Source organism: Pagrus pagrus (genome assembly GCF_965226575.1).
Source record: "Pagrus pagrus genome assembly, chromosome: 4".
In the NCBI taxonomy this organism is placed as follows: Eukaryota; Metazoa; Chordata; class Actinopteri; order Spariformes; family Sparidae; genus Pagrus; species Pagrus pagrus.
This window is the reverse complement of record NC_140188.1, coordinates 20,629,164-20,651,074: the sequence shown is the minus strand read 5'-3', so window position 1 is coordinate 20,651,074 and position 21,911 is coordinate 20,629,164. Positions and strand designations below refer to the sequence as shown.

Here is a 21,911-nt window from a genome sequence, read left to right as displayed (position 1 = left end):
ACTGTGCTGGCTATGGCACATTGAGCTAGACTGATAAATCAGCCAGCTAAGGCAATATATTTGTCGATGTGTACTGCATCGGTGTCTCGTTGGGTCAGTCCTCAGCAATTCTGTGACTGTGGAAAGTGGAGGTTTGATTCTCATTGGATTAGTCGTTAATGGAGTCAAACAACAAATTTAGCCCCCATGCCCCTCTCGAAAATGCGGGCTAACTTTGCAAGAGCCCCAAATTTAAAATTGCTTCCATCAGTCATTATCGTAAAAAGGCTTTTCAGTAGTTTTGCCTGCACAGGATATGGTTTGGGGGCTTTTGGGCTTTTACAAGTAGGTCATCTCAGGGGTCAAAAAAGGTCAATGTCGTGGTTGATGATGGAACAAACCTCTGCTCTCCAGGTTCACGGAATTGCTTCAGATGATTGATCTTTGCTTGATGATGAAGAAATATCAGTATAGAATGCCAAGGTAGGTTTGAGATGATATAGGCCTACTGTATAAATATAGTCAGAAGTAGATAGGTTGTCCGCTTCGTACCCCGTTTGAAAAAACCACAAAAAAAACGCCAAACAAAAAAACAAACCACAGCATTTATGTTCCTCCGCTCATCAATTATGTATTTTTTATTTACTGCTCTGCATCACTGACCTCAAGTCATCCACAAGCATTCCTTTATAAATATACTGTAAGTGTGAGGAAAACATCCTCCATTTTATTTGCGTGTACCTCCTATCGCGCCCGCCCTCCTCCGCCGCCAACGAGCCGTCAACCATGAGATCAACCTCCAATAGGCTACAGCCACTGCCAGCCATGTCCTGCCTCTGAAACAAAAACCTACAGTTTTTTTTGTTTTGTTCAGCATTTTAACGCACGCGCCACGCGCACACTTGCTGCTCACTCTCGTTTATGCCACGTAAATTTCCCAGCGACAAAAACGTGTTGTTGTTGTTTTTTTTTTTTAATAACACACACATAAGGAGGAGAGAAGATGTCTTCCGGCGCGCAGGAGAACAGGAGGTCTGCTGGCGTTCAGCTGCTGAGCGCGGCGCTGCCGCTGCTGCTGCTCGCGCTCCCCGGTAAGAAAACAACAACAAAAATACAAAACAGGCCAAACCGATCCATGCTTTTATTCATTGATACGATGATCAACAGCTCGATGGGATGATAACTCCCACACACTGCTCATTTCCAGGCCTTTCTCCCCATCATACGTGGCTGTGTGTGTCACAGAGAGAGAGAGAGGGTGTGTGTGTGTGTGTGTGTGTGTGTAGGGGGTAATAGGTGTAATGTGAGATAATGTCGATTAACTGTTCTTCCAGCATTTTCCCCAGGTTGACACATCAGTCCATCAAAGCAGATTATTGTGGCTCTCGGCTCAACTGATTTCTGATCAGTTGTGGTGGCTCTGCGAGGACTCATATTCCCTCCATACGTCTCTATTTAGCCTCTGTTGACAGCTAAATTAGTGGCGGGGTGTATCACAGCCTTTAAACGGGATTATGATGCACCATGTAAAAATAAACACTGGCTTAGTGTGCAGACTAAATGATCGTGTGCAGTGACTGAGTGATGGGCAGAAACAGGCCTGTAATAAGGTGCTAACAATGTGCTGTTAATATTTACAGGCCTTGTATTCAGTAGCAGACATATAAACCTACATATGGTGTCACAGGTGAGTCTTTATGGGCATGATTGCATGATAGAGGGGCGCAGATGCGAACGTAATCCCACAGCGATTGGTTCATGATGATTAATCAAACAAGATATCCACCAGATGACCCACATCTGGTCAAACCCACAGCATCATTACATCACAACAAGTGATCAAATAGGCTTAAGAGCCGTGCTCTCCCACAGGGGAGCTATACACAAAAGCATCCTGCATTATGAAACAGTGTTGTGGTGAGTTGTATCATCTTGTATAAATCACTCACTGCCTGCTGCTCACTGTATTTGCAGTACAGTAAAAGCCAGTTATGGTTAAGTGCAAAGTGCGATCTCAGCAAAAGTGAAATCTTCTTTGTTTAATTCCAAGTAGGGGGGATCAATAAGTGGCCATGACTCTATCTATGTTTGCCTACTTGGTGCCTACTGGTTGCCCTAGTGCGCCTAAATGAACATGATTAATTCATAATTAAGCTTAATATCTCATCACATTATGCAGATGAAGGAACAGAAATGAAAGTGAAATCACAGGTTTTTCTTGATTTAAATCACACATGCAACAAGAAATGGTGATAACCTCAATATACAAAAAAAATAGACAAAATAACTGCTAAATTTCAGGCACACTGGTGCCACAAATGAAAATGTTTCGTTGCACGTGTGTCCAAAATAGTTGCATCCTGGAGCCATTTACAAGTATAAATCAATGAGAGTATTGGTAGGCTATCATTGTATAAATTGGGGGCCATGTATATTCTCTTGGTTCCCGTCCCGCTCCACTGAGCCTTTGCACCCAAGCTAAGGTTTATCGACCCAAGCAGGATGCGGGACTTGAGGCTGGGTCATCCCGCGTGGAGTGATCAGTGTTTAAACCACTGGTATATCAGTTTGATGAGTGAATCACTGGAGAGTGTTTTCTCAAAGTAAAATAAATGGGTTGAAAAAGTGGCTGCTTTTTTCAGTTGGCACTGTGAAACGTAATTTTAATTTGAGCGAGAGAACTAAGAAATGCTGAGAGCCAAGAGGACGATGGAGTTGAGTCTTCAAACTGTTCCTCTGTCTTCTTGAACTATCAAAAGTTGCAGTACAGTGGTTTGGAAATTACATAGGGGGACTCGCACAGGCGTATTTTTAGATGGTGTCAGCAGCCTTTGCTTATTCACCTATGCCAAGTGAAAATAGATACCCAAAAGTTTACTGTTGCCGGGGGAGCTTGTTGCATGGAGAGGCTTTGTTTTGTTCTCTTTTCAAAAGGATGTAGCCTGTGCTAAAGAAAAAAAAGATTAATACACACATTAATACAATTTCTAAAAAAAGTATAAGTTGCACTTTGAGCTACTCCATGAAGCAAAAACACAATCTTGTAACATTCTCAAATATTTGAACCCATCAGCCAACAGTGAGCTACATTAATTTGAAATGTATTAATATATATCCACAATGAATTAGGTTTTTAAGAATGTAAGATGTCTGTATGCTTCATGCGCTGAGCATCATATCTGGCGCCGCGCCGAAAAATAAGTAAGGTCAGTAAAGACAGTGCATCAAGCATGTCTACCACACATTGCCACCTTCCTGCCTCCTTGCTGGGCATTAATGCAGCTGGGAAAGCATTCAGTAATGCAGCTCTGTAATGATTCAGCCACAATGACATTGACAGTGTGTGGATGCACCATCTGCGGTTTAGCAGCAAGTCAATACTATTCTTATAGACGTCTGCAGACTTCTGAAAGGTTCCCATCAGTATTCTTTCTGCCCATCAGTGTTTTAACTGTCCTCAGCAGGCCTACAGTTGCATTTCCTGCAGAGAGGCACTAGAGGGCAGCACAACACTAAAAAATAAAATGCATGTACTTCCAACAGGCCAAAGTGCAGCTCTTACATGGCACCACAGTTAAAATTGTGATAGCGATAGCAACGTATTTTGTCTTCTGTGTAAAAAACGAAACAAAATTCAAACCTCCCGAAAGCAAACTGCTCCAAACAACAGGCCTGTGATTCAGTCAGCAGGGAGATATTTCCCAAAAAGGGGTTGGGGAGCTTCTTCTGCTGTGGTTTAGTTGATGGAAGTGCCTGCGTAGTAAACAGGACATCCTTTTTAAAAACCACAGGAAATAGAAAGACTTCTCATGCTGTCTCAGAATGTTGTTTGCAATTAGGAGACCTACAGTTGTTTTGGTTATGAGTAACTTATTAGCATATACAGCTCAGAATCATTTTATGATTTTTTCCGTATGTCAGTCCGTCAGTGTATTTTATCCTTGGAAAAATGTTTGATATCAAAGTGAATTATTCCTAGCCTACAGTTAAATACTACAGTAAGTGACATGCATATGATTCAAAAAGATTTTAAAAAAAGAAAATGTCAAGATTTCGCAACCTGACAGTCCACCAAGCATTTTCAAATATAGACAAGGTAGCAAACCTTTTTAGTTGATAGCAGTGAGAAGTTACAGACAATTTTACATCCTCTTCGACAATTTTACATCCTCTTCAACTGTAAATAAATAAATAAATATTATATATTATTTGGCAATAAACCTTTAATTGACCTTAACTTCATACTTTTCTTCAGAATTTCTGTATTGAACTGTGATTATTTTATATTTCATTTTATTTTTGCTTTTTACTTTCTGTGAAGTCCTGCAGTTTAAGAATGTAAAGAATGTAGAATGTAATGTTTGGCATCTTTGTAGGACAAGATCAATTAGCCTGCTATGGTGAATCATTTGAAGATGAGGACAGCTGCTGACGTTTCCTTATTTTTAAGATTAAATAATATGGACACTAGAAGCTGTAAGCACAATTAAATTTGTTTGAACTGATATTTAACTGAGGTAAAACATTGTTATGCTAAACTGTAATTAAGTGCTACTATCCAGTTTGTTTACTCTGCTAATTTGTTACACTAACACCACCCAAAACTAAATGTTTTGTGTACATAATTATATATATTTACAATAAAAACTTGCTTTACAATAAAAAACATATAGTGAAAGCAAACACTTGTATGAAAAAGATCAAATGTTCACATAATAACAAAGAATACTATCAGTCAAAAAAAAGCCATATGACAAAAGTCTGTTTAAAGTGAGTTTCATGTCCGTCCACGTGTTTATGTGGGTGCATGTGTGTATATCTGCTGAGTGCTCTTTCAGAGTCAAAATGTGATGTATCTTAAAGCAGCCAGACTCTCTGACTCTACTATAAGTAGACACGACTGTCAATAATGCATAACAGTGAGAGAGTGGAGGGGAGAGGAGGACACCGAATGAAGAGTACCTTTCAACTATTACTCAATCCGGTCAATATTTTCCATGTTGTGTTAACCAGTCATCATAAAAGACTGTGCGCTTGTGCAGTTATTGTGTCTACAACACTGCAGGGAAATAAGGTGGATAATCCAGACGGGGGTCTGTGCAGTTTTTTCCTTTCGTCTTCCACATGTAGTAGTGCTAGATAACACTGAAATTAAAGTCACATATCACACAAAGATGCTGCAGGCTCACACAGATATACCGTTTTGCTTATTGCTCTCTGTGGTCCTGAGACTGATGGCTGTGCCGGTCCAGTCATGACATAATCGGAGAGAGCTTCTCCAGCCCACAGGATTCCTCCGACTCCTCCAGAAATTACTGACAGATGTCATATTTTTGTTGTGAGCTGTGCTGACTGATGACTAGTCCCCCGTTTCGGCACCTAGACTGCTGCAGTGTGCAGAATGCAGTGTGACTTTCTCCAAAGCAGGAGGCAGCAGAGTTAAAAACCCAGCCGTACAGAACACAACCAAATCAAAACTAAACAATATCAGACTTTAAGACAGCATATTTAACAGTCTTTTTGCTAAGTATAATTGCTTAGTGAATCTATGTATTCAACTTTACACCAATGCCCCATGGTATAAGGAGGATAAAGCTTAAACTGCGCCGTGCTGGCTGAAGGGGCTCTCTGTCAGTTTTTGTAGCACATGTATTAATTACTTTTTTCTTGGCCATATGTAAGAGGATTGTATATTGACGTGAAAAATGAGACCATCTCCATCTCTCAGTTGCCTATACAAGCCCGTGGATGGTTTGTTTTAGTTGTTGAATGCTGCTGGACTGTGGATTTCTTTGTGAAGGATTCGGGGTGGATCTGACAGTCCAAAGGATATGATCTTATGAACGTTCTTGAGTGCCTCATCTCAGTGCCTCTGTCCGCTCAGCTAACAAAGAGCAACAGAAGCTAACAATAGCTTAGAAAGGGACTCCGCAAACATAAACTAACCACCAGCTTGAAACACAACACAGAAGGTCCACAGAGCCCCTTTAAAATGATGCTGATACCAATGGATTACTTATTTGGATTTATTTTCTATTTCATTTGATTCCCACTCATTAATTCGCATAAAATGCCAACAGTGAACTCTCAGTTCATTCAAATACAGTGCAATCAACAATCAATCAATTAATCCAATGTTGCCCTGGGGATGAATAAATAATTTACAAGCACTCCCAGTTTAAGAGCATTGAAGAAGCTTTGTGGTGAATTCTGGCTCAAAGGCAGAAAAGCTGTCGAAACCAGGGGCCACTTGCTTTAGCTGAAGACAAAAAGTCTCAACCTGGGCAACAATCGGAGAGACACCTGATAGTGTTGCTAAGCTCTCTAAGCATAGTTGGCTCCTTGAAAAACAAGAAGGAGGGTGCTCATTTGATAACCCTGTAGTGTCTGCACACTCGAGACCAGGATTTACTGCATCAAACGACTCAGGACCAGCACCTCCTATACCCATCCTCAACACTAAAACAAGTGAGCAGTGATACACTCAGTCTTTGTAAATGATTGTCATGAAAATAGAGGCTTAAGTGTGATTTTATTTTTGGAACATCCTCTAAATACTCAGCCGCAGTGCTTTTGTGCCCTTAAAGCAGCTTTAAATCACTTTCAGAAGAGACCTTCAGAGGATGTTGTCTGTGGATTTGTCAAGTTGGTCTTCAGTGGTTTCCTGCTCTGAAAAGCGTTGTCCATGCCATCCCACTGATGCCTAATTGGATTGAGATCTGAGAGGGAGAGATTTTGGGCCTGGCTACTGTAAAACAAAAATAATTCACTGTTATGTTTAATATTTTTAAACCATCCTGGATGATTGTAGTTTCAGGAACAATCTTACCTGTTAAATGAAAAACAACATTTGTACATCGTATACTATGTTATAGCTAATAATGAAGCAGGCAGAAAGAAAAGCCCCTCTGTTAAATTAAAACATTTAATAGATACATAATACATTTTCACGAGGGATTCAAAAGCCTACTGAAAAGGTGGTTGCACACTGTTGGATAAGAGGTGTGGGGAGGGCTCGGGAAACGATGATGTAACGGGCCTACCTACGTTTTACCTTTTTTTCTGCATTGACCTTGTGAGAGTCGGGAACAATGGCAGGAAATAGAGGGGAGTGAAGAGAGAGAAACGCACTGAGCACCGGAAAGTAAAGACGGGGAGAAACACACAAACTGAAGGGTAGCATAGGGGGTCTGTAGCAGGAGGAGGCGTGAGAGGAGGCGAGAGAGGTGGACAAGGATGCGAGAGGAACGAGGGAGGGGCAGAGCGAGGGAGGAGTCGCACGAGGCTGCTTCACTGCAGTATTTCATCTGTTAGCAAGTCTGTCTCTCTCTCAGTCTCTGCATCTGCCTCTGTATCTGACTATCCACAGGACTGCTGAGTCAGCAGGCGCCTGGATCAAACCGTTCCTCGCACTGTATAGATCTGTGTGGGGTTTGTAGTAGCAAAGGCACATACGTGTAGACAGGGCTTATGTGTGTAACGGCGGCTTCTACTTGAGAGTGCCAGTGCTAGCTGTGTGTACAGGTCAGAACGAGGTGATGACATTGACGTAGCACAGCTAGCATGCTAAGATCACTGCTGACAATGCACGCCTTGTGGGAGAGCGTGTATGCGTGTGTGTTTGTGTGTGTGTGTGCGTATGTTTTTGGGAGAGAGAGAGCAAGAAGCAGGTGCTACGCAGCATCACAAGACACCTGACTGTGGTGAGCTGCGTGCATGGAAAATTGTGTGAGTCTGTGTGTGTGTGTGTGTGCGAGTGTGAGTAAATTATACATATGGACGATGGGAGGAGATGTAGAAAGTGCATGGGTGTGTGTGGGTGTGTGTGTGTGTGCTGCAGAGAGGCAGGCCTGTGGAGTGGTGCAGCAGCAGTGGGAAGGGAGCCAGAAACACCCGACTGCAGAGGAGAGAATGGTGCAGAGTCCCATCACACACACACACACACACACACACACACACACTGAGAGAGAGGCACAGATTCTGTCTGGGGAGTGGAAGCCCATGCTGAGACATAATGTTATAGGGGAGGAGGAAACTTGAGGAAACTAAATGATTCTTTAATTTCATTTCAAGACACATCATATGCAGTTAAATGCTTTCATCTTTCGCTTTAGAGTGTTACATGCCTGTTAAAGTGGCACTCTGAGCATCCGTCCAACATAGTTTTAGCTACCACTGTCCGAGTGAGCTCATGATCATAATATGCGAAAAAGGGTGTTTGGTTCTCTTTCAGTGTTTAGTTGAAGAGCACGCTCTCCTGCCAACTGGCCATCGCTCCTGACAACGTATAAACTGCAGTGATTGTGATTACTCAGAATGCACCTCACAAAATAGCGTAAACCCATTCCTCCAATGAAGACAAACATGCATTAAAATGTCAGATGTCCACAATACATAAGCAACATTGACTAATTCAGTTTAATTCTACTGTTTCCATGCGGTCAAATTTGTTAATGGCAGACCATAATGCCAAAAGTCACCATCCCTTAGTAATTTGTCCACCACCAGTCTGCTATATTACATCAGACACAGTATAAAGAGATCCACCATACATAATTTGTACAAGTGACACATAAATGACAACAGTGGGCGACACAATCTTTGAACCGCTATAGTTCAGCTACAGTGTAATTATTGGAATAGTAAATAATAATTCCAATTTCCCATTAGCGGGAAAATTGATCGCCCTAACGTCAATATCACAAATAACGATTTTTAAGCTAAATTTCTTGTCTTTCCACATCACCATTTCCAGCAGCAATGGAAAACTGAATTAATGATTAATCTCTCAACATAAATAGTGGAGCTGTTGTGAAAACTTGTTTGGAAGCCTGTTTTTTTTTCTTCTCTAGACAAAGCCACTGCAAAGCCATCTATGATACACAAGCTTATGCTGATTTGACAAAGACACTTTCTGAGCGCTGTCTATGTTTTGAACAGACTTCACCGGAGTTGATAAGTATGTAGCAGGCATATTGCTTGATCTACAATCACTTTGTGGGACTTGCCCACATGAAAATCTGTTCTGTGACTTGAGGAATTCACATCAAATGACTGTCAGCCTGTGAGGCAGCACTCTCCAGATGGAGTGCAGAACAAGAGTCAGCAGTTACATGGAAACCCACATCCTCACTATACATACATGGAAGTTGAAACTGCTGACTATTTGGATTTTTTAGTTGTCCCACTGTTCTATTGCAATTCTACATTTAATCAGCAGTGTGTTTGGTTGAACGTGGAGCCCTTTAAACAATCGATCATCAGTGATATAAAAATAGTGATATAAAATGTCTAATTGTGAAAAATGCTCATCACAGTATCCCAGAGCCCAATGTTGCATCTTCAAATCACTTCTTTTGTCCAACCAACGGTCCGAAAAAACCCAAAAAGAAAGCCAATCCTTACATCTAAGAAGCTGGAACCAGCAGCTGTTTCGCATTTTTGCTTGGAAAAAAAATCTTAAATAATTCATTGATTAATTGGCAATAAACTTCTTTCGATCAACTGAGCGATTTGTTCAGGAAGCGATAGTATTGTATAGTATTCACTGACGTACCACCAGACAACAGAGCCTCTTTCCTCAGGGGTCTGGGCCTCCTCCGCTCATCCTCCACACTCTACTATAAATAAATTACATGAAACTTTACCCTTATATCGAACATGTAAGGGTGCTTATAGTAATTGTATATATTGTTATATATTATTTTATTTAGATTTTTATCTTATCCTGTCTTAAATGAAATATTTGTGTTTATGTGTGCGTAGCGTGAGGGGGCTACACATTATATTACATTGTGCAACCCTGTGTTGTAAATTGACAATAAATGGACACCAATAGCTTGATGACTTTGACTAGAGGCAAAAAGCTACAACTTACACCAGATTTACTGTGAGCATGTATATATTTCCAGAAAAAGACCAATTGTCAACAGAAACATTTATTATCTACCTTAACCAAAGTTTGCACAATGAATTCTGTAGATTTACCTTCCTTAAGTATGTATTTATATGTAATAAGATGTTGTTGGTACAAGCATTATTAACACCGGTGTTGTTTTTAATTACAGGTTGTTCGAGCATGGATGTGGCCGTGGCCAATTCCATTAATGCACTGAACGGGACAACGGTCAAAATCGGCTGCATATTTACTTCCTGCTATAAGATGGATACTACCAAGTTTGCCATGAACTGGACCTACCATGTAACACCTAACGATACAGAAGAGATGGTAATATGGCTCATCTTTATCAGTAGCGTAGCCATAAATATTAATTTAGGTGGGCCTGTGGCATAAAAGTTGTGCAACAACCAAAGCAAAAAGATCAAATCTAACATTTTTTATTCTCTTTATTTAAAGATCTCATGAAAACATTATCTAGAGTGTTTGCCTACTGTTTTGCCCAAGTTTTATACATTGCTTCGATAGCAGGATACAGGTTTAGTTTACTGTTGCTTGGCAACGTGTGATAGGTTCAAGAAATACGGTGGCGGAGGCAAACTGCAACTTTAAGTCTTTATTCAATGCTGCAATAAATTCCCCGATGACATGTTGCAGCAATGTCAAACAATGAGTTGTGGCGACTGCAATGATCTACTCACTAAACATCTGCATGTTTGTCTGTTGCTAATGGAATCATAACAGTTGTATCCTGTCCTATCCTGAATCAGCAGTACCCTGCGGGGGCTGTGGCTGAAGGTGGTGGCACATGCGCCAAGGTGCCTCCACAGTCAGGTGATCAAAGTCCAATCATTTCCAAGTTTTACCCCTACCCCGTGTTTTCAAGTGCCCCTTTGCCCTTCAGAACAGAGTTATTAGGGGTAGTGGCTGAAATCTCCTCCCTATGAAATGGGACAACCCTTCGACCCTCATACCTCATCAGTTATGTTATGACCGGACATTTCCAACATGGCGTCTTCCACCGTGGTGAATTCTCTCGTGTTACTGTGGCAATCCCAGTATTGTCACAGATCCATGCCATTTATCTGATGGAGACAGAGAAGCATGGACGCTTGCAATTTGTTTACAATTTCATGCAATCAACCAAGCCATCAAATACAAAAGAGCAATGCTTCGCTGCCAGCCACTAACATTAGCTGTGCTTTATAGGCTAACATTAGCAACCCGTGCTCCTACCCAGCCAGTCTACACTGATATTAGAGGAGCGGTACCAAGTGCACCAACTTCACTGCTGGACTTTATTAAACTTAACTTTCGGCATCATATGCTATCAAAGGGGAGATGCAACATTGCAAATACATGAAAATGTGGGACTGTCATGCACAAATCAGCAATAACAAAGTAACAGCAAGCTAATTAGCTACTGAGACACCAGCAAAGTGGTTGATTGTTCTCTGCTCGTTGTAATAAGAAGGACTGTAATACTTTGAAACGGCAGACGTTCTAATGACCATCAGTTTGAAGTGTGCCTCTGTTTTGGAGACACTTCGCCCGACCAAGAATCGGTACACCCTACCTCGAGACATGAACGCTCAAAACTGAGGGGTTGGCTAAGCGATAGGGGGAAGAAGTGTATTGGGATTGGGCATAATCTCTTTATTCGTCTGTTATTTTTCTAATTATTTCAATAGTGTGTGGAATAATGACAATTTTAATTTGCTTCAAACTCATATTTCTTATGATTTTGTCGGGTGTTCCAGCTTTAGGTTTAGATAGCACAGGCACAACCAGGCACATCCGTGGCTACTTGCTGGTCTTTATATAATGTACACATACTACATCTTTACACTAGCCTGTTTTAGCCTAAACTCTCTCTCTCTCTCTCTCCCTCTCTCTCCATAGTTTATGATTTTCACTAGGAAAAAGGGAATGGTGCCTCTGCGTTCTGATCGGTTTGGAGAAAGGGTCACGTTTGTTGGGAACCTTGACAAGAACGACCTGTCAATCACCCTATCAGATGTACAGGTGGAGGACGAGGGGTTTTACAACTGCTATGTGAGAAACCCCCCAGACCGCATCCAGGGACACGGTGTCATACAGCTCAATGTTGTTACCGAACGTAAGATACTAACCCTGCCTTCTGTAATTTTATAAATTGTAACTGATTTTGTTACAGTTCACAGTGGCATGCCTCAGACCTTCAAATTCAACCCCAGCACCCGAACTTACAAGTGCTACTCCGTGCTAAATCAGAATTGGGATATGCATTTTTAAGGGAGAGTGCTACTAAAAAAAACATTCTGTCTGTCGACTCGTGGGTAGAGCTTGCTGTTAGAAATATTACTTAGAGCTGCAAGAGCATGAAAATAGCATTCTTCACTTCTTCACTAATCTTATTCATTATTTCAGTGTTCAAAGTGTCTGCAAAATGCACATTTTGAGCCAACGATTCATTTTCGAATACTAACATGCAGTGTCCAGTTCTCCATTGTTGGTCTACATCAGGCACGTATAGGTGACCACACAGATTGAGCAGGCATTTTCTTCTGTCAAGGCAGTAGCAGTTGAGGCTCATGAATTATTTTAATAATAGTGTCAAAATATGGCTAAAAACACTCCGTTTGTAGCTCTGCTCAGTTTACGCTGTTGCAGATAATCGCATAGGCAGATACAAGCTAGAAGTGGATGGACTAAATGCACTCCCATATTTTGACCAAAATACAGATTTAAAACACTGTAACAACCTGAGAATGACCTGAGAATCTGAAATTATTCATATTTTTTCTTCTAAATATGATGTACTGCATGTGTTGTCAAATTGGTGTAAAAGTTACCATCATTTCCTTGTGTCTCGCAGTGATCTGAGCTCTCTCAGCCACTGTGCTGAAAGAACAAATGCCATGCAATAATCATATATAACATACTGTGTGAGCCATTTTCTGTGTTTCCTGGAGCATGAAGACCAAGTAGTGATGAGTCAGCTTTTTATTTATTAATGACCAACAAGAGGTTGAACTGTGTCGCTCAGCATCTCTTTCGCACACACATGCATGACACAGGCTAACTCAGCAGCACTTTCTTGCTTTGCACTCTGTTTAATCAGCCCAGTAGGGCTTTTAGCCAGCAATGCACTGGTCGCCATCCTATCCTTTATCTACAACTTGTTTAACCCTTTCCCTCTCCTCAGTTCCCCCTCCGCGAGATTCAACCATTGCGGTTGCAATTGGGGCATCAGTGGGCGGGGCATTAGCTCTGCTTATCCTGTCCATGGTAGTAGTGAAATGTCTCCGCCGCCACCGGAAACAGGAACTGATTTCAGAGGAGAAGATGGAGGAGGAGGGAAAACTGGATGCTGAAGGTGTTGCAGAGGAGGGAACCAAGTAAGAAATCTCACCATAACACTCTAAATGCTCAAGTAGAGTGAGTAGCACCAAGATCAGCATGGAGCGAATGGAATGCCACTCTTGTTTTAGTCCTTTTAGTTAAACCACTTCCCTCCAACATATACAGATATACACTGGCATATTCCACTGTTGATTGTGATGTATTGTCACTGTGTTTCTCTAATAAGCAGACCAATGCTTTTTTACTGTCATGTCTGGCAGATGCTACTCGAAACGCCACGCTGCTGTCGTCATAACTTATACTTTAAAATTTGCATTACCAATAATTAAAAGGAAGAACAATAAACAGTATAGCATTTGCACATCTAACACAGTAGTTACTTGCTGTAACATGCTGTCCACCAACGCTACTAAGTTGGTAATACAAGTAAATCAGTTTAAAGGTCCAGTATGTAGGATTTTAGTTGAAACCATTTAAAAATCAACTGAAATTATCAGTAGAATGCAAAGAAATAACAGTTTTGATGTTGCTATGCTAGCTGTATAGAGCTAATAGTTGCCCTGCTACCTTAGCTGCTATCACACAAGTGTGGCACAGTAGCCCAGAAGACATGGTTATCTTCAAGTATGTCATGGCATACGCTATGAGTTTTTCACTAGACTCACTGGTGGAAAGTGTCGCCTATCATTGGAACAGGAGTGACATGTCATTTTCATGTGGCATACAGCAGCAGCCTAATGTTTACAAAAGCACGCTCATCCGAACACAATAAATACTAGATAATGGACAGAAGTACATTGCACATAAAAATTGATATCAGCACACTGGATATTGCTACCATAATCATGTATCATGTGCAGAGACTATGTTTACATCTTATACAGAAGCAGCAAACCAATAGCCAACAGTGGCAGACTGTGGCAGTAAGAAATGCAGTGACATGTCATTTTAAATGGCATATGCCAGTATTACAGCAACATAACAACAAGGGGTATACACCAGGAAATGACATATGTCATTGAATTAAGAGTTTTATAGTTGTGTCCACTTTTTGTGACCCTTTATTAAACTTATACTTACACATTATTCAGTCATCAAAACCTAAATTCTGCAGCCCAGACCACAAATTATGGGGCTTAATGTCATATATTGTCATAGCTTAGGTTTTATCTATCTAAGTCCTGCTATACACAACAGTGTCTGTTCAACATAATGCACTAAGAAAAACCACACAGACATACTGTAACTGTGTCTTCGGCTCAAGGCACTTCTCTCCTATAACTGGATTACTAACCTCAAACCTCAATTTACTGAAAGAGCATCTCTTCTCTTATATTTATAGACAACCATAGCTGGGGCATTTGATTGAACCAGCGGTCTGTGGAGCCCTTACCCCAACACCTCTTCTGGTAAATACATGCTCTCGTCAACCAATCTGGGCTGTTGTTGTCTGTCATGAACGGCACATCTGCTGTAGAGCTTGACTTGACTCAGTGTGGAGAAAATTGTGAAATACAGCTACGATAAATATCACAGTACCAGCTAAAGCAAAACCACACTGTCAGGATTTTAGCAACCACTATCTGCCCCGACTCAAGGTCTGATTCACAACAGATATTGCGCTAATGACAATACAGTGCAAACGTGCCCAAAAAGTTTTGGCGCTGTGTTCAATTTGTCCTTGTTTTGCATCTGATTGCAATTGTACATGTGGCAAAGTATGAAACACATGCTAAAATGGCGACTTACAGCAACAGAAAGGAGGACAGGGAAGATAAGATTGGCTAATAGAGATTGTTGCAAAAGAGTACACACCCCTAATCAGCTGATATGAGGAAGGAGAAGAGGAAGAGATGGGGAACTGGAGTGAATGAATAACATGAGGATGGTCTTCCTGATTGAGCTTACAATAACCTTAATTTCAATCAGGAGAGACTTCCTCGGAGTGAACAATTACTTTACTACCACATGCACAAACAACAATGATAAATGTCAAAAGTCTTAGCAATTAGACCCCACTGTGACCCCCTTTAAATGTGCTTCACTTACCACCAACTCTCTGAAGATGCTCATAATTTTCACTCTAACTGCGTGTAGCTATTAGCGCAGGTGTTTGTGAATTGGGCTTTTTTGCAAAGAGGTTCATTTGCATAGAAAGGGGCTAATTTTGCACCAAATGTATGCATATTACCTCATTTAAATACATGCAAATAGCACCTGAGCACTGAGATGCACACTATGTGCTTGGCAGCGCAGTTAGGGATACATTCTTTTGTGAATTCGTACCAAGCCGTACTTTGATATCCTACCTCCATCAAAACAGGACTGTGAATGTGCCATGTCCTCAAAAGTGGTAAAAATAAGTGTGTGCAAGTGTAGATATTTCTGTGTGTGTGTGTGTTGTGCCCCAGATCTCTCTACCTGCTGACTTTACCTCTGGAGTGGCTTATTTATAAGGGCATCCACCAAGTGTATTTAAAGTTTGGGTGAAATTATTGTTTGTCTCTCTTTCCCTCTTTTCTTCCAGACATGTGCACCCCCTTCCTGAAGATCTATAGTTACCACTGCTCGAATCATCCTACACTGAATCTTCCATCATTTCTGCATGTGTGTGTGTGTGTGCCAGTGTGATTTTTTGTGTGTGTCATAATCTCATAATCCATAATAATAACGAATGTCATTTTCATAGCAAACTATTCGAGAGGCTAGGGCTGGGCGGTATGACCTAAAATTTATACCACAGTATAGTTTGAATGTGGAACAGTAACAAATTTGCATTATCATGATTTTAATGCCTTCAGATAAATTGTTTTAAGTATCAATGCAGTTAACAGTGGTTTTGGCAGTAGTGATTCACACTTGATGGAAGTTAAAAGCTCATTACACTCCAGAGCAGAAGGTTGTGTGTATATCTGGTGTGTGATGGTTGTTTGCTCCACTGTCTCACAACATCCGCAGTCCAACTTGTTATGGGTTTAACATACTGTGAGATCAGCATTTTTTCAACATTGCCTTAGAGCCATGTCTCTCAGCTGCCTGTATGGGCACCATGTCTTAACATAGATGCACAGTTAGTTCAAGTGTAATGTTCCTCCACATCAGACAGACAACTAATATTCAGCAACTCAGCAAAATTATGTCTGTCAGTGATGTTTGCTTGTGTCGGAGCCGGAGAACATTCTCAAACATTCCCCACACATGGAGGTTTCCTTTTTTTTTACATCTTTTTCACAGAAGACATTTTGACTTATTATAGAAGGAAAAGTAGGTGCTGCAAATCATATCAATGATGGCTATGGTTTTTTTTTAAGCGTCCCAGTAAATTATGACAGCATATGTGTCGATGATAACTCCCTATTCACTATATAGTGCATTATAATTACCCCCGCCATTTTCTTTAAGTGTAAAATGTAAGCTCTCTATAGTGCCTGCAAAAACTCCTACAATGGAACGAAAAAACGTAGTGTCCATTGTAATGTTGTCACGATTGGAATTTTTAACTTTGATAAAATAATGAATATATTGATATTTATGACCATGTTTGATACCACAGGGAAAAATTGATATAAGGCAGACTGGAGGCATAATGTTTTTGATTTTTCATAACAGCTAAATATAACAAGGCTTGTGTACTGTATGTTTAGCATAACAGCACTTACGATAAATTACCTCTGACCATAATCAAAAGAGTAGGAGGAGACGGACCTATGTAGACACTGCAGAGGTGTGTGTCAACTCGCTGTCGGAAACAAGAGAGAGCGAGAAAGCAAAGTATCATTACTGTGGAAAATGCAGATTGAAACAGTTTCAAATATTTGGTGTTGACAATAGTGATATTTCAATATTTTTGCATGTACACTACTTTTTATGAACAATCTCAGTAAATTATGTCACATATTTAAAGCGCTGCCTCTGTCAGTGGTAACAGACAGTGATAATGGATAAGGAGAATAACAATAGAATAAACTACTGCATATCTGTTAAACAGGGAGTAGTAAATGAATGAAAGACAAAATGATATCAGACAGATCCAGCGTGACAGTGACCCAGCCTGAACAACACAAGGATCTTGAAAATGAAACTTTAAATAATGTGACACGTCAAACTGTCTGCTGTGAATAAGGCAGATTTAACGGTAATTTCTTTACCTTTTGGTCCTTCTGTCTTTACTTATTCATCTGCTTTATATTAACATAAACAATTTGTACATGTAAATGTGTGTGCACTTGTAAATGTATCTATCAGTGGACTTCATCGTCGTAACACTTCCACCAACAGTGGACTTGAAAGCCAACAGGGGACATTTTTAAGGTCCGCTGTAATATATATTCCTCTGTTAGCGATATTAACGTGTGTGTGTGCCTGTGCATATATGTGTCTAACAGGATGCAGTACGCTGATGTTTTTATTGGCCCGTCAGTGACAATGTCTAAATAAACACCTGCACCGGATCCTTTCGGACCACTTTATAAGAATTTACAGTTCAAATGAATTATATATGAATACAAACAGCATAGCCAAATGTTTATATTTCTACTGTATGTCATTACTGGTTATACCGTCCATCCCCATGAGTGTGCCTGAACACAGTAGTTCTAGTAGCAGGTACAGAGTTCAGTCTGTCTGTTATTGTATTCATAGGGTTAAAATTGTTCCAGCACTGGATAACGAGTCTGTTGTTAGAGTGACGAGAACTGACTACAAAACAACATTTTTGTCAAACTCAAAAACATATTAAAGACAGATTTAAAGTGAAAAACTCACATTGCAACCACAATCACATAACTCATGTTGATGCCAACCGTTAATACAATATAATAACATTAATATTCATGGTGTAGGGAAAGGCGAATATTAATATGGCATTAATTAAAGTAATAACATGAACTACTTTTACTTGTCCAATGATTTTGTAGTCTGTTTCTAGTCTTTAAATCTGATTTTCTAGTCCGGTGAAGCGGGATAGAACAGGAATGCTTTCGGGGACTGAGAGTGAACGTTCAGAAAACCACGGCAATGTATACACAAACATTTGTCAACTAATCTGACAAACCACAAGACAAAACAACACAATAAAAGTAAACTACTGATGCGACAGGGAACAAACATAGGTCAAATGGAGTCTAGGAAGACCTAAAACATTCACAATGCCAGATCATTCAACAGCTGAGTGTTGGTTAGGGGGAATTGTTTGAAATAGTTAAGAACCATAACCAGTAGGCAATTTTAGGGGGGACGCCATCCCCTTTGCGAGCAAAATGACCAAAATGCATCCCCTTTGTTAACCTGCCATCCCTTTCTGGAAAGTATCTGTTATACCTTGAGCATCTGATGAGGTTGCAGGTGGGGAGTCTTCTTTCATAAAAAAGGTAAAAGCTGACTTCAGTATGTTCCATATGGCCTAGCTGAGGTCCAGTATAATCGGTGCAACTGTTCTTGCCCTATCTTAAACATATTTCAACTCTGATTTCTTATTGAAGAATGAATAAATGTTGTTTGGTTGAGGTGTCAATATTTAAAATTGTGGCACTCTCTGCAACTGAATACCAAACACTGTATAAAAATGACCAGGGTCACACACACGTGGCAATAGGTCAGTAATAAACATGGTATAACAGGGTTGAAAGGTTGTAAACATCAATCATGTTACAAACATGAAACATATATATATCTATAGATGTATTTCTATGCATAATAAATTGTGAAGTCAACTCTACATATCTTCATTGAGTTATGAGAGACACATACATGCACTCACTCCTGCACCCTGGGGGTCACTGTATCAGGCAGAGCGGCATCAACCTGGATTCTACTGTTTCCTGTCCTGTTGTTTTATAATTACACCCTTTTCTATGAATCCTGGACCACATCGTGAGACGAGAAATTAGTGACAGTTTATCAGATCCGGGAGGCTCCATCTTACAATACACCATCTTACCTTTTGTTACCAGTTCTCTTTTAATGTCAAGATATGTGTTTGTGAAGCTATTTTTGCCGGTAGACAACCAGGCTGTAGAAGAGGTTCCTCAATTTAAATCCAAATTTATGTACTTGATCATCCTAGTTAACATGATTGCCCAAACAAAAGACTATACAGAACCACAGTTAAATAGTAACCCTTACCATGATCCATCACACACAGAAAGTTGAATTTCATTTGGAGTCAATAGTACAGGAAATAACCTACCTATCCATATACCTAAACAACTGAGTAGATCTCCCAAAATGACATAAATCACCGTTCCCAAAACAAAATGGCCACATGGCCATTGCAGCCTCGTACACTCACTTATTTGTTAGGTTTTGCCAAGAAAAGTTCTTGGTAAAGGTTGTGCAAAATAACTACTTGGTTAGGGTTACTCAAGAAAAATATGTGGTTAGGTTAAGAAATAAACATCACGGTTTGGGTTGACTTCTCGTTTCACACTGGGCACAAACAGCAGTCTCCTGAATTAACGCCTTATCACAAAAGTAAATATTGGTCATGATGACCTGCTTGAATTGTCAACCTATATGGTTGTTTTCCTGAGGAGGGCAGGCTCGAAATAACACCAAATGATCCAAATGAAAATATAATATGCTTGTACAGTACATGACCGACAGAGAAGAGCCTCCTGACAATCTCTTTGTTTGTTAGCGTCTCACCATGCCATTGTACGAATTGGCATTACTCGCCAAAACAGGTAGAATTTATTATTTTTGCGACTGTAGCATGTCGGTGTACTATACTGCCATGAATGCATGTCAAAGAGTGCATATAAAAAAGAAAAAAATATATAATGAAATAAGAAACCTCTGTTAAGTTTTCACAGAAAACCACAAAAATGTGAGCATGTTTAAGCTTTCACTCTATGTAGTACTCAGGTGGTGCCATTTATGAAATGTCCCTATATCTGGAATTTATTTTGATTTCATTTTTATACGTATATTTTGCTTGGATATGTGATTTATATTGTCAGACATATTTGGTTGCACTTTCACAAGTTTCATCTGCCTCCTGTGAAATATCAAGAAACAATTCAACTTCCAATATTTCTTATAATGGAAAGAAAAGCTTCCATACAGACTCTTAAAATCCACAGTTTTTTTACTCCAACTCCAACTGGAAACCTGTTTTATAGAGATTTTAATAGAAACCCGTTGAGCGATTGCACCGTAATACAAACAAGTTCAGTGTGTATTTTAAAGCAGATTTAATATATTAAAAAGAGTTTTGAAACTGACAGCCTAGCTTGGTCTCCAAAGTAACGCCTTGACCTCAAAGCGGTGATTAAAACTGTAGATATTGTTTTGCACATTAACACATTTATACAAATTCTAATATACTCACAGCTGAGCATGTGGATATGAGGGAAATAAGGAAAATGTATAAAGCTCACTTTATTAATTAAGATGGTATATTGAAATGTGACGTTGTTCAAACATGGCATGGTGATGTAATGGTTGAATGGGAAATGTATTGTGTATTTATTTGATGATTTATTTGGTTGGAGCGCCCTAAAAAATGAAAATATTCTCTCGATAAGATTATCTATATTTAATGTCAATTTTACATGTTACAGCATGTGAGCTTTGTTTATCTCTGATTGTCCTATGATGTATTAAGTATGTTGTCACAACAGGCCTGATGACTGTAATGCCTCAAGCTGGTTGGCTGTGTCATCCAGTTGTGGGAGTGTGGTAGTGCTTCCAAATTTGGAGGTCTGGCCAGTCCTGGTTTAAAAAAAAAAAGAAAAACTGTGTACAGGTCTATGTTTAGGCCTATTATTATTTTTCTATTGTTGATGATGTTCTAATTTACGTTTTATTTGGCATCACAATAATATATTCACAATTATGTGTTGCTCTGTGATGATCGATAAAGTGTATATGACCATTTAACACCAATCATGCCGTGAAGAACAACAATGAAATGGTGATTTATCAATATCTCTAAATAGTTGGTGAAATGCTCATAACTGTAGAGTTGTTTGGTTGTGAGAGCCCCTGACCCTGTCACCTTTCCTGGTACGCGGCTGTGTGTGTGCGTGTGTGTATGTGTGTGTCTGGTCATGCATGTTTAAGTTTCAGGGTCTTGACCCATAAGGTGATGGCAGGTTAACATTTGGGGCAAATTTAATGCAGTTATTTCCAGGAAGGTTTTGTTGGCAATATGAAGTTACGTACATTACTGTACATTGTAAATACTAATTTCTCAATCAAAAACAAGTGAACAAACATTAGTGCTGTATCATTTACTAGACAGATTTATCATTGTGCATCACTGTTTACCAACCTCTGGCTATGAGTTTGCCCTGAATAGTTGCTCTTGTGTCACTTTAAATGTTAGTGAACACCAAACTAATGCTTGCACTGTGCTGCATCTGAACGAGCAGCTGTCATTACATTATGTATTTTAAATAAAGATGATTTAGGAAAACTTCACTGTTTTTTGTACCTTTTTTATCCATACACTGTTGTCCATAGCGGCTTATGCTGTTCAAGTTTGCCTGGGGCTGTATAGCCGATGTCAAATTATCCCCAAATATAAGGGGAGGTTTGGTTGATAAAAATCTTGTGGCCATATACATAAATCCTATTGATTACATTTACTCAATATTTGACAAAGTCATGATACTGGGTTGGTATACCACCAGTCTATAGATAACATCTACACCCGAGGACAATTTAGAGTCCTCACATCATCTAA

General features: G+C 39.9%; 1 protein-coding gene across 3 annotated transcripts; it reads left to right on the top strand.

Annotated features, from left to right (window-relative positions):
- Window positions 1–785: 785 nt before the first annotated feature.
- On the top strand, window positions 786–21,646 carry scn2b (sodium channel, voltage-gated, type II, beta; the record flags this gene model as incomplete). 3 transcript variants are annotated; one of them, XR_014622412.1, is made up of 6 exons in its annotated part: window positions 786–1,070; window positions 10,047–10,207; window positions 11,780–11,996; window positions 13,065–13,257; window positions 14,565–14,631; window positions 15,750–21,646. XR_014622412.1 is itself a non-coding variant. In XM_084350593.1 (5 exons), exons 1-5 carry the CDS (start codon window positions 983–985, stop codon window positions 15,778–15,780), a joined length of 690 nt encoding a protein of 229 aa, XP_084206719.1. In that variant the 5' UTR covers window positions 786–982. The 3 variants fall into 3 exon arrangements, 2 of the variants coding, with proteins under 2 accessions (XP_084206719.1, XP_084206720.1); XM_084350593.1 differs by lacking the exon at window positions 14,565–14,631; XM_084350594.1 differs by lacking the exons at window positions 14,565–14,631; window positions 15,750–21,646 and having other exon boundaries at window positions 13,065–13,261.
- Between the last annotated feature and the right edge of the window lie 265 nt (window positions 21,647–21,911).